At 39.5% G+C, this 11,805-nt stretch overlaps 1 protein-coding gene across 1 annotated transcript in view; it reads right to left on the bottom strand.

The window, feature by feature from the left end:
• The window catches only part of EMILIN2 (elastin microfibril interfacer 2), a 77,159-nt gene that overhangs the window by 6,999 nt on the left and 58,355 nt on the right, over positions 1 to 11,805 (bottom strand). The window contains exons 5-8 of the mRNA XM_075585267.1: positions 8,721 to 9,200; positions 7,809 to 7,838; positions 5,503 to 5,538; positions 2,143 to 2,274 (exon numbers count right to left, since the gene is read on the bottom strand). Coding sequence (XP_075441382.1) covers positions 2,143 to 2,274; positions 5,503 to 5,538; positions 7,809 to 7,838; positions 8,721 to 9,200 — 678 coding nt within the window. The remainder of the gene's footprint in view (positions 1 to 2,142; positions 2,275 to 5,502; positions 5,539 to 7,808; positions 7,839 to 8,720; positions 9,201 to 11,805) is intronic.

Below are 11,805 nucleotides of genomic sequence, written 5' to 3'. Positions count from 1 at the left end.
TGCGCTGTTTTTCCCATTTCTTTTAAGATACATCAACAGATAAATAAAACATGATGTGAAAGTATAACACACAGAGAAGCACTAACAACTGTTACAGATAATGTACCTGATTCTGGGTCATGTTTATTTTAAGCTAATAAAAAATTATTTCTGGGGAGAAAAAACAAAACAAAAAAAAACAGTGTGCTGCTTTTATATTCAGGTTTGCTGCCAAATACAGGGGACTGTCACTATTTAGCAAAATCTGTTTATATCCTGAATCTTCACCAAATGTCCCCAAGACGTTTGCGGCTACTCAAACAAAAAGGTCGGAAAATAAACTAGCGTTGTCCTAAAACCCATGGATTTGTACAGGTAATTAGTTACCAATAAAGCATTTCTTGAGCGCAGAAACACAGTGATAATCTGCATTATAGGTTTTTAAAAGTTGTTAAATGCTGAAAAATGAGAGCCAGTGATGCACACTGTACACAGACAGAGTCAGATGGAATGCAATGTAATAATCAATGACTCATGCTCAAATGTCCTGCTAACTGCTCCAGCATGGTAAACTCCCACTTCTCCCCAGATGAGGTAATAAAACTATACGCTTTTGCAAAGGATTTTTTTTTTTTTTATTATTTGTCTGCTCTGCGACTGCACAGGAAAACACTCCCAATTTATAGGCCTTAATGGTAACATGATGAGCCACCAGTGAGAGTTATTTATTTGCTACGCTACTGATGTTACAAATTCCATGATCCGCAAGAGCTTTTATATGCCCTCCACATTGCTGGAGGTGAACGCAAGACACGGTCATATAAAAAACGGTATGCTTTTCAGCCAAACTATGGCCAATCTTATTTTCCTAGCAGCTTACTCCATAAAGGTATTGAATGATGTAGTGTTACTGATACTCTGTTACAGGGGCAGGTCTGAGCTCACCTAATTCTGATTGGCTATTTACAGTAGGTATTATGGACCTGCAGTTGCAAGACTCCTGTTTAAATAACGTAACATTAAACTTAAACATATTGCTTTACTATAATGGACTAGAACATGATTTCTAATCAAGATTATTTGCAAAAACCCCTTCACTGGCCTATTGCATCTTGTTGTCGTTAAAGCCATGTGGCAAAAGCTGAAAGGTTAATCCTGCCCGTAAAGGTGACAATAAAGGCTGTGCTGCCATTGGCAACTGATGACTGCCTCTGACCTTCTATTGATGAATATACCTACTGATATAAAACAAGAGGGGCCATTTTGTCATGTACCGTGCATAAAAGCTATGTTTTTATACTTTAGCCTATTACACCATGCACAGGCTATACTTGTGATCAATATCCCGGATACCTATTGTCTATATTTGCTGGAATGAAAAAGAACAGAATAGTCTTCAAGCTGGAGCTAAAGTGTGAGAGAATTGAATTGTAAGATTGTTTTCTTTACATTAGTCTCTAGTGTGTAATTGTAAATTTCTAGTAGCCGGACTGGCCCTGGAGCACTGTGGATATGTAAATAGATGTTATTGTGTGTACAGAACTGTGAGGTCGGTGGTACATTAAAAGCCATCGCAGCCTTCAAATGAATATATTGTACCACAAACGAATTCTAAAAATAAGCTCATGTAGCATTCACTATCTTGTGCTATTTGGGTGTCTCTTTAAGCTACTTTTTTTTTTTACATCACCTCTGTATCTGCCGCTGTCAATGGGCTATTGCAGAATGCAGGAAATCTGAATGAGCATTTGCTTAACAAACATTTTTATTGCATGTGTAGTTCTATCTTACAAAGAATCATAAAAACTGACAAAGACACATAAGTGAATAAAAGTGGACTGGTAGCCACATGTTTGGGTAAGTTCAGTGGGCAAATCTCCAACAGGTGACCTACGTTGTCGACATGCAGACGCCCAGAAAACGGAGAACTACAGCGTATGTGCAGCAGGATCTGAGTTTGGGAAATTATGTTTCTACAACCCAGAACATCCTATGCGTTTCACACAATGACCATGCTTCATTCTAGGCTGTACAGATGTAATTTCCAACTCTGGAATCCTGCTACACATATACTGGAGTTCTTCCATTTCTGGGCATCTGCACAGTGATACACCCACCCAAAAAAAATCTTAAAACGTGTACTACTTGAAACTAGGATGTTACCTGTTAATGGATTATAATGTTCTCCATCATTAACCAACACCTTGTTAAAATTAATCCCTCCAACTTCATAAGGAACTGGTCGCTGAGTCAGCCCCGCAGAAAAAGACACCAGAGCAGCTATAGTAGTGACCCCTATGGGAAAGAAAACAGACCAAGTTTACAGTTTAATAACAGAAGAGTAAATGGCAGCATTAATGCACAAACTGCAGAGTAATGGTAGCACTCGATGGTTCCAGGGTTAGAATATCAACATTACATGAAATTTAACAAAGCACATCTTGTATTAAAAACAAACAAAAAAAAACCCAAGGTTTTGAAAGCTGCTCTCTCACACATATGACCAACTTGAACTATTGACAGTAATCTGTTTAGTGAACTGAAACTATTTGGGGTCTTACTGTTCCTATAACTACCTTCTGTATCTCTTATGTGATTGCTTATACTAATTGGTTCTCCCACATGGATTCGGATTTCATAGCTGTGATTATCTTATCATTGTGAGTAGTGCAACTAGGACAATGGTTGAAAAATGCCCATGTTCAGTTTCATTGGTGACCAAATTAAATGTGATTAACAGAGTTTTAAAACTTATTTTAAAATACTTAGATCTGCAGGAATCGGTTTAGAATTGTACACCTAGTGTCAAACTAATCATGGCCCTTACATCAGGTGGTTCCGAAGTGTGACTACACCTTCAAATGACATTCAATAAATTAAAAAAAAACACACAAAATAATGCAGAAAAACCTGTGTTGTACATTTACCATGTACAGAAGCCATACACCACTAAATAAACGAAAGCTGCAACTAAGGACATTATTACATTTCTGTCTAGATGGAATATACAAAGTGTTCCTGCAGACATCATGGCTTTAAAATCTATCCCAGGGGTGGCCAACTTCAGTCCTCAAGGGCCACCAACAGGTCAGGTTTTAAAGATATTCCAGCTTCAGCACAGGTAGCTCAATCAGTAGCTCAGTCATTGACTGAGCCACCTATGCTGAAGCAGGGGTATCCTTAAAACCTGACTTGTTGGTGGCCCTTGAGGACTGAAGTTGGCCACCCCTGGTCTAGTCAATCATCAAAAATGAACAGGAATGCCTAGAGATACATTGTTTACACAATGGTCCACCAATACACATCTTCTTTATTATCTCAATGTCCAAAGCAGCACAGCAGTAGCACCCTGTACCCTGCTGTAGCTCTCAATAGAATGGCATTGGTAACATGCATACATTCAGATTTTACTAATATATTAAAATATATTTTTTGTTGTATTACAGACCATCAGGACTCAAACATTTTAGTAACCCATAAAGCCGGACTTCCGAATTAAACATTAATAAGTCGCAAATCAAATCCCAATACATCCACATGGTGAAAGAATTTGCATAGCTATGCATTTCATTTTAAAACGAAGTTATAAGATGGATCCGAGTAAACCTTTGAAACCACATGGTTTAAAATGATTCAGTTAAGTGCTTCAGTCTACAAGATAAAGACCTCACTGATTTCATATTCAAGACACACTTTATAGCAGGGTGATGTGTGTTGTATCATGTCATAGGAAACCTTAGCTCGCACTATATTAGGGGAATGATGTATAAAGCGAGACAAATTTTCTGTTTGCATTTTAATGTTTAGAAATCCATGTGTGTCTCTAGGCATCACTGTACCAAGAACATCTCCACATATTCTACTTGTGTAGCATCGGCTTGTCTTTTGGGAGGTGAGCCTCGGAGCAGCTGGGGAAACAGTTATTTGTTGCCATTTTATAACATGATATATAAAAGATTACATCTAAGTGCTGCTGTTTTTTTCCCCAATTCAATTCATATACCAGATGTGATGCGTTAACCTCTGTTTTTATGGAACCTGTATCAAATTAAAAATAAATAATAAGTTGCATACTTTTGATGTTGGCACAAATTGAAATATTAGAAAATAGCTGCATCAGCAAATGACATGGCATGGATACATATCCACCCCAGGGTAATATCTTTCCAGTAGAGATCAGCATCATATGTAAGAAAGGCATCAGTTTGTTTTCATGTTGACACATTAGTATATATAGCACTATGGTATTGTGCAGACTGCCAGGGTTCCGTATGAACATAGCGCTCCATGCTATGAACTGCTGTTTAGTAACTTTAGGGCAGTCTATTTTGCAATGCAAGGGGCATGTACCGGATTGCAGAGCAATGCTGTGAGGATTGGACCTCGGCCCAGCCCCTTGTGACATGTCCCGTGACGCGTTGGGTGACACTCCTCGCGCGTGCACTGTGCGTAAGTGCCGCAGTACTCCTACCAGGACCTAGACTCCGCCCCCATGCCACGTCCCATGACGCAACAGTGGACGTCACTGTTCCCACTTCACGTCGGTGCCGCAATACCAGGGGCACTCGAGGGGTTAATGCCGCCAATTACTCCACAGCTGTGATACACTCTGCCCCTGTCTCAGTACACAGCGTACATGTAATTATGCATGACTCACAGCCTGGAGGAACCTTCCCATTGGCTCCTTGCTCTTATATGCTCAGCTAGCGTGAGCCAAATTGGCCGAGCATAAACTTTTGTATATGTACTAGTACTTGCTTCAAGCATCCTGATGCCCTGCCATTGCTCTGTGCATTCTGCTTTGATCTCTTGTACCTTTGACCTCAGCTCGCACCTGGACCGCTACCTTCTCTGGACCCTAGACTTCGGGAATGCACAAAAACCATTCTGAACTCTCCACTCCTGGACCTCAGCTACGCAGTACGACCATTCAACTTCTCCAATCCCAGACCACGGCATGTATTACGACTATTCTGACCTCTCCTACCCTGACGCAGCTACACGACTACGACTCTGCAATCCGGATGCGGTTGCGCAGTTGTTGGTCGGAGTATTCCAACATCTCCACCTCAGCCCTGTGGTTCCATCCTGTTTGTGGTGAGAACTCGTTATAAATGTATTGCAAGACCTGTCTTAGAGCAGCAATCCCACCAATTCAAAACGCGGGGCTCACTAGAGCTCAACGTCACTATTTGTACCTCCGGTGACCCGCAGTTACCCGGATACTTAGCATGGTAGGTAACCATGTTCTACCTTGACATTTAAAACTGTCGTCTAATAGAAAGCTGCAACAGATGACGTTGTGGCTTCCTATTGGCCTGAGAAACCAGTGAGATTTGGCTGCCATTTTGATTTTGCTCTAACAGTGGTACGTACACGATCCCCGGAGCCAAAAATATGCCTGTCTGGCTCCAGAGGACCCTGTAAAAAAATAATTCAAGATTAAAATAAGTAGAAGCCCTCCCACCCCCCAAAACAGAGTAAGAAAATGAATGAGCGGAAATATAAAAACAAATGCATTACCTTGGGATTCTGAAAAAACAGGTATTTTGGGATGATCTGAAGAATGAAAGAAAGCGAAGTTAAATGGTGGGTGTTTCAAAAGATAATATCATTAAAAAATCTATCATTAAAATGTCAGCCCTGTTAATAAAAGGACTGTTATTGGCCTGCTTACTAGATGACAAACATTTGAAAATGCAGATATGGGATTTAAATCCTTTTGGGATTATCACACAACTCTTGGAGGATATTGAAGCGTTTTCCTCATTATGAGCCTATAACTTTCAGATAATATCATATAATGTCAAATAGATTTATTCAAGATATAATTTGTAATTAAAAGATAGAAAATCCCCTTTAAATGGAAATGCAAATGCAACCAATAACTATTATATTTAGTTCTGTAGTGGGCCCCCATTTCATCAAGTGCCTTATATTGCTTAGTTAGTAACATCATTCTCGTCTCCTTAACAGTGGTCACTTTTCCACTATAGTAGTAACTCATTACTACAATCAAACTTCTGAAGGTTTATTTCTGCATAAGGATCATTCATGTACACATCTACATTTCCCTTAAGAGCATAACCCCAGTGTGTTTAGACTTCATTGTGCTGTCCCACTCAACACACATAAAACAGGCATGTCAAACTATTTACCAATGCAAATGGCTTCCTCATACAATTGTAATTACCCTTACAGTAAACATTTCCCATATATAGCTTTGTTGAAAATTATGCAAGTTTTTTTTTAACTTGACACTATATCTTGCTTATACACAACTTTGTGATTATGCATCATAGTTATACAAGTCTCACTATATACTAATGGTAGGCACTAAAACTGGTGAATTTGAATCAATAAAAAATTAAGTTACAAAAAAAAAAAAAAACCTGGTGTTTTGGTTCTAAAAATAATAAACACGTTTTGGTATTTGTTGTGGTTCTAAAAATCTTGTGTAATGTTTTTGTTTTGGATTTTTATAAAATAGCGAGGAGGGGAAAAAAATCGACATTTTCTAATGACTTGATCTAATTTGTTTCAAGCTTCACATTTTTTACAAAAATATGTGGATTTTTCTACATGTTCTGAGGGTGAGCCTATTTCAGGCTTTGGCTCAGATTTAGTTTCAATGTTTGATTTAAATAGTGATATCTGATTCTGAACCAGCAAATGTGCTCCCCCTTACTATATATGTGTACTGTACACAAGAATGTCACACACAAAAAGGGTAAAATGTAAACAAATATCTATGGGCTAGAACTTAAGCAACATTATCCTGTAACCTAAAGAGCAAATACAATTTTTATTTAAAAGATTTCAGATAAATGCCCTTTAACGTCATTGTTTTTCTTGATGAACGTTCTTCTAAAGGTAGCCGCTTTTTTAGTGCTTTCATTCTATCTTCTTAGTGCCCATAATTGTTATTACTACCGGATTCCCAAGATTTTCATTTATGGGACCGCTAAATAATAGTAAAGAACGGTCAAAACAAAAAGCTTAAAAACACCATCATGATCCACAAGCAAAACTCATTGAATGTACAAACCTTCCCAGAAACATGCAAACAAAACGTAAGTTCTGACTTTTTAAAATAATGAAGTGACTTATATGGAACAGAACTTATAGCATCATTCTGCTTTGTTAGGGGAATCCGTGCATAGACATGTACAGAACAGTCCAGAAACCTTGCCTGGTCCACTGAACTCTTTTTGCTAGCACGTACTTTACCAACACAGTCTAAAGACAAAAGGTTCCCAAACTAGCAGACAGCCCGTCCCCACAAATATCAACCAGTATACAAGGAAGTTTGAGAACCGCTTGTCTATATCAAACAGGTGTCATACTTTCTTGTGGCATCCACTTCTGACCTAGAATTTGACTTTTTTTTTTTATTCCTTACCAGGAAGATGAAAAACTGTTGACCATACATAGCTTAGCCCTTTCATTTGGGCTGGGTTGTATAAACCATCCAATCAGGAAAAACAGCTTTAAATAAGAGATTTATAAATATTTCAAACACTTGCACCCTTCCATAAATCTGTCTAAATAATGGAGCAGAGGTACACACCATCCCCAGAGTTGCCACTTTTTGGGGCATTTAACACACGCTCAATGTCATAGAAGTTGAATGAATGACAACAAGTGTCTACTCTCTGCCCGCCTATTTTGGTGACTCTAGGGTTTCGGTTCCAAGTAGAGTAAAGGCACAAACATGAACTAAAACTTTACCATGTGGGACTGCAGATTTGATGCCAAGACAAAATCTGGAGTACAGACACTACAGTTGTTACCAAAGTTTTACAGCTGAAAAATGGAAAACAAATTACCTTTTGAATCTTCAGTTGGTATAAGATATCCTGCAACAAAAAGCAATCATTACTTAAATGAGGACTTCACCTGACATTTTATTGACAAGCATTTTATTTTGGAATATTTGTTAGTTTCATAGTTCAAAGAGGTTATACTATTATAAATGTGATATAATGTAGATTACTACTGTATTTGTTTATTTAGATAATATAAGCCGTACCACAGCAATAGTACTGTATTTTTACATACATAGCATAAGTGAGTTTGGTTTCAAATCACCATACTGGTCTAGACTTTACTTGTGTTACACAAACAAAAAACTAAAATGTAAATGTATGAAATACAGGCATACCCCGCATTAACGTACGCAATGGGACCGGAGCATGTATGCAAAACGAAAATGTACTTAAAGTGAAGCACTACCTTTTTTCCACTTATCGATGCATGTACTGTACTGCAATCGTCATATACGTGCATAACTGATGTAAATAACGCATTTGTAACAGTCTCTATAGTCTCCCCGCTTGCGCACAGCTTCGGTACAGGTAGGGAGCCGGTATTGCTGTTCAGGAAGTGCTGACAGGCACATACGTGAGCTGCCGTTTGCCTATTGGGAGATATGTCCTTACTCGCAAGTGTACTTAAAGTGAGTGTCCTTAAACCGGGGTATGCCTGTATCCAGTTAGCACTAAGATTGTCAATGTGAAATGAGAGCTGGTAAATATACTGTATATAAAACTACAAAAGTGCAGTAGGTTAATATAATATATGCCTTTTTATTTGATATGAATTATGAATTTATGAATGTGTGGGCTTATTGTAATGTACTAACTAATTTATAATTCACAAGAAGTACATCGTCACAATGTCTGTTTAAATGATACAAGGAGTATCACAATTTCACAACTATACTTATTTCATTATCTCACCTGGTGCTCCAGCAAAACCTGTTGACATTGGCATGTCGTGTAGCCCATCAACACTTTTAGGCCGCCCTGATCCAGACTTTAGAACCTTTCCTGGAGGGCCAGCTTGACCACTCTCTACGATGAAGCCATTGTTGCCAGGAAGAACTGGTAGGACAACAGACCCTGGCAAGAAAGGTGCCTTTGTTTGTGGTGGCTGTTGAGGTGGTTTGGGGTAGTTTGGCTCTTGAGGTAGTTTTGGTTGCAATGGTACTTTTGGCTGGGATGGTAGTTTTGGTTGTTCTGGTACTTGTGGCAGGGATGGGAGCTGAGGTATCTGTGGTTGCATAGGTTCTTGGTGGATATGTGGTATCACAGGCTGCCTTGGCACTTGTGGGTAAATTGGCTGCTCTGGCACGTGAGGGTAAGATGGCTTCTGTGGTGTTCTTGGTGGTGGCCGAGGTATAATGCTAATTTGTGGGGTCTGCTCCAGTTGTTCATTACCTAGATTCCAAGAAGAACAGAAATGGTGCTTAATAAATATATTCTTAAATTAGATGCATTGTTTTACATTTTTGATTCATAGTTAAAGAGGCAACAGGCATTTGATATGCACTGGTGAGAAAAAGTCTGTGAACACCTTAATTTTCACATATTTCACACCTAAAATGTTATGAGATCTTAATCTAAATACTAATAATAGACAAAGATAACCTGACCAAACAAATGACACAAAAACATGATACTTTTTCAACATTTATTTATCCACAAATTATTCAAAATTCAATATCCACGTGTGGAAAAGTATATGAACCTTTAGATTCAGTGTTACCCCCATGAGCAGAAATGACTTAATTGAAGTGTTTCCTGCAACTGATGGTCAATCTCTCACATCGGTTTTGAGGAATTTTGTCACATTCCTCCTTACAGAACTGCTTCAACTCTGTGACATCTGAGGGCTTCCTTGCATGGACAGCTCACTTCACGTCCTGCCACAGCATTTTGATTGGGTTTAGGTCCGGACTTTGAATAGGCCACTCTAAAACGCAGAATTTCATCTTTTCCAGCCATTCGTTTGTAGATCTTTTGCAGACTACAGGCCCATTTTCGACTTTGTTGCTGATGCCAAGTGCATCACGTCACTTCAGGTTGCGGACTTCTATATTAACAGGGGAGCTGGCAAGGGGTCACATACTCGTTGATGAAGCGTCGTGAGCTCGAATCGCATCAGAGTAACTACATGCCACACTCCATGATGTCAGCCACTCTAATAAATTGTTTTTAATATATATACTTTTTTGCGCTTAGACCCAACATTGTCTGCAGTGCACAGCTTTTTTCTCCATACTATTGGAATCACTCTTGAATATCGATAAGCAGGAAGCATGCATATGAAGTCAGAATCTACAAACTGTGAGTACTACCCCAATGGTTTTTCATTTACTATTCCATTAGCTGAGATGAAGATTGAAAATTATATCATTATTGCTCTAGGGGTCAATACCTAAGAGTGGTGAGGAGAACCAGCCATACCGGTTATCATAGAGTGTGTGGCTGCCATGCGCTCAGGCACCCCGCTGTGTAAATCTAACACTTGGTAGTGTAGGTGGCAGACGAAGCACTAGCATAGCGTGAAACGCGTAGAGGAGGAGGCTGTGCTGCAGCCTGCTGTTTTTCAAGTGTGTGTCTACCTCAATAAAGCTTCTTTTGTACAATCTTTGGAACTGACGTCAGATTTGCTGTTTGCTGTGGCACCGGATACTTTCTCTTCATTCCTACATACCGGTTATCATAGGCAGATATTGGCTTTATTATCCTAAGAATTGCACTGCACTTGGGTACACATACCTCCACATTTGAGCTATGGACTGAATCATATATATGAGACTTTTTGGCACAACCATATAACAAGGCCATTATAACCAAGTTACATCTACACGAATATTGTTTTCTGATTTCACTAATCAACACTCATTTGATGTTGTTTCGCTGCTTACTCTGAAGCACTGGTCTCTTTGAACTATTGTTCTATTCCTCTTTGTAGATCTGCTTGTATGTTTAAAATCATTGTCTTGCTGCATGACACACTTTTGCTTAATCTTCAGCTCATAGACAGATGGCCTAACATTCTCTTCCAGAATCTTCTGATAACCACGAATTCTGCATTGTATGTTAATGATGGCAAGATGTCCAGGTTCTGAGGCAGCCAAGCAGTCCCAAACCATCACACTCCCACCCCTATACTTGACGGTTGGGAGTAGGTTCTTATGTTCGAACGCAGTGTTTGGTTTTCACCAAACATAACTTTTCTCATTGAGGCCAAAAGATCTACCTTTGAATCTTCTGCCCAGAGAACATTATTCCAGAAGTTTTGTAGATCATGTACAGGCAAACCCAGCATTAACGTACACAATGGGACCGGAGCATGTATGTAAAGCGAAAATGTACTGAAAGTGAAGCACTCCTTTTTTCCTCTTATTGATGCATGTACTGTACTGCATTCATCATATACCTGCATAACTGATGTAAATAACGCATTTGTAACAGGCTCTATAGTCTCCCCGCTTGCACATAGCTTCGGTACAGGTAGGGAGCCGGTATTGCTGTTCGGGACGTGCTGACAGGCGCATGCGCGAGCTGCCGTTTGCCTATTGGGTGATATGTCCTTACTCGCGAGTGTACTAAAAGTGAGTGTCCTTAAACCGGGGTATGCCTGTATGTGCTCTTTGGCGAACTTCAGGCAGGCAACAATGTTCTTTGTAGAGACCAGTGATTTCTTCCTGGCTATCCTTCGATGAACACCATTCTTGTTCAGTCTTTTTCTGATAGTTGAGTCATGAACAATCACATTAGCCAAGGCGAGAGTGGCCTGCAGATGCTTGGATGTTACTCTGGGGTTCTTTGTGACTTCCTGGAGGATTTGCCGGTTTGTTCGTGGAGAGATTTTGGTAGGACGACCGCTTCTGGAGAGTAACTGTGGTCTTTAACTTTCCCCATTTGCAGACTGTGTGTCTAACAGTGGATTGGTGGATCCCCAAGTCCTTAGAAATTGTCTTGTAACCCTTTTAGACTGATGAGCATCAACAACTGCTTCTCTGAGGTCCTCAGA

The sequence above is a fragment of the Ascaphus truei genome, chromosome 2 (genome assembly GCF_040206685.1).
Source record: "Ascaphus truei isolate aAscTru1 chromosome 2, aAscTru1.hap1, whole genome shotgun sequence".
NCBI lineage: Eukaryota > Metazoa > Chordata > Amphibia > Anura > Ascaphidae > Ascaphus > Ascaphus truei.
The sequence above is the reverse complement of the archived record's forward strand: the minus strand, read 5'-3'. Positions and strand labels throughout refer to the sequence as shown.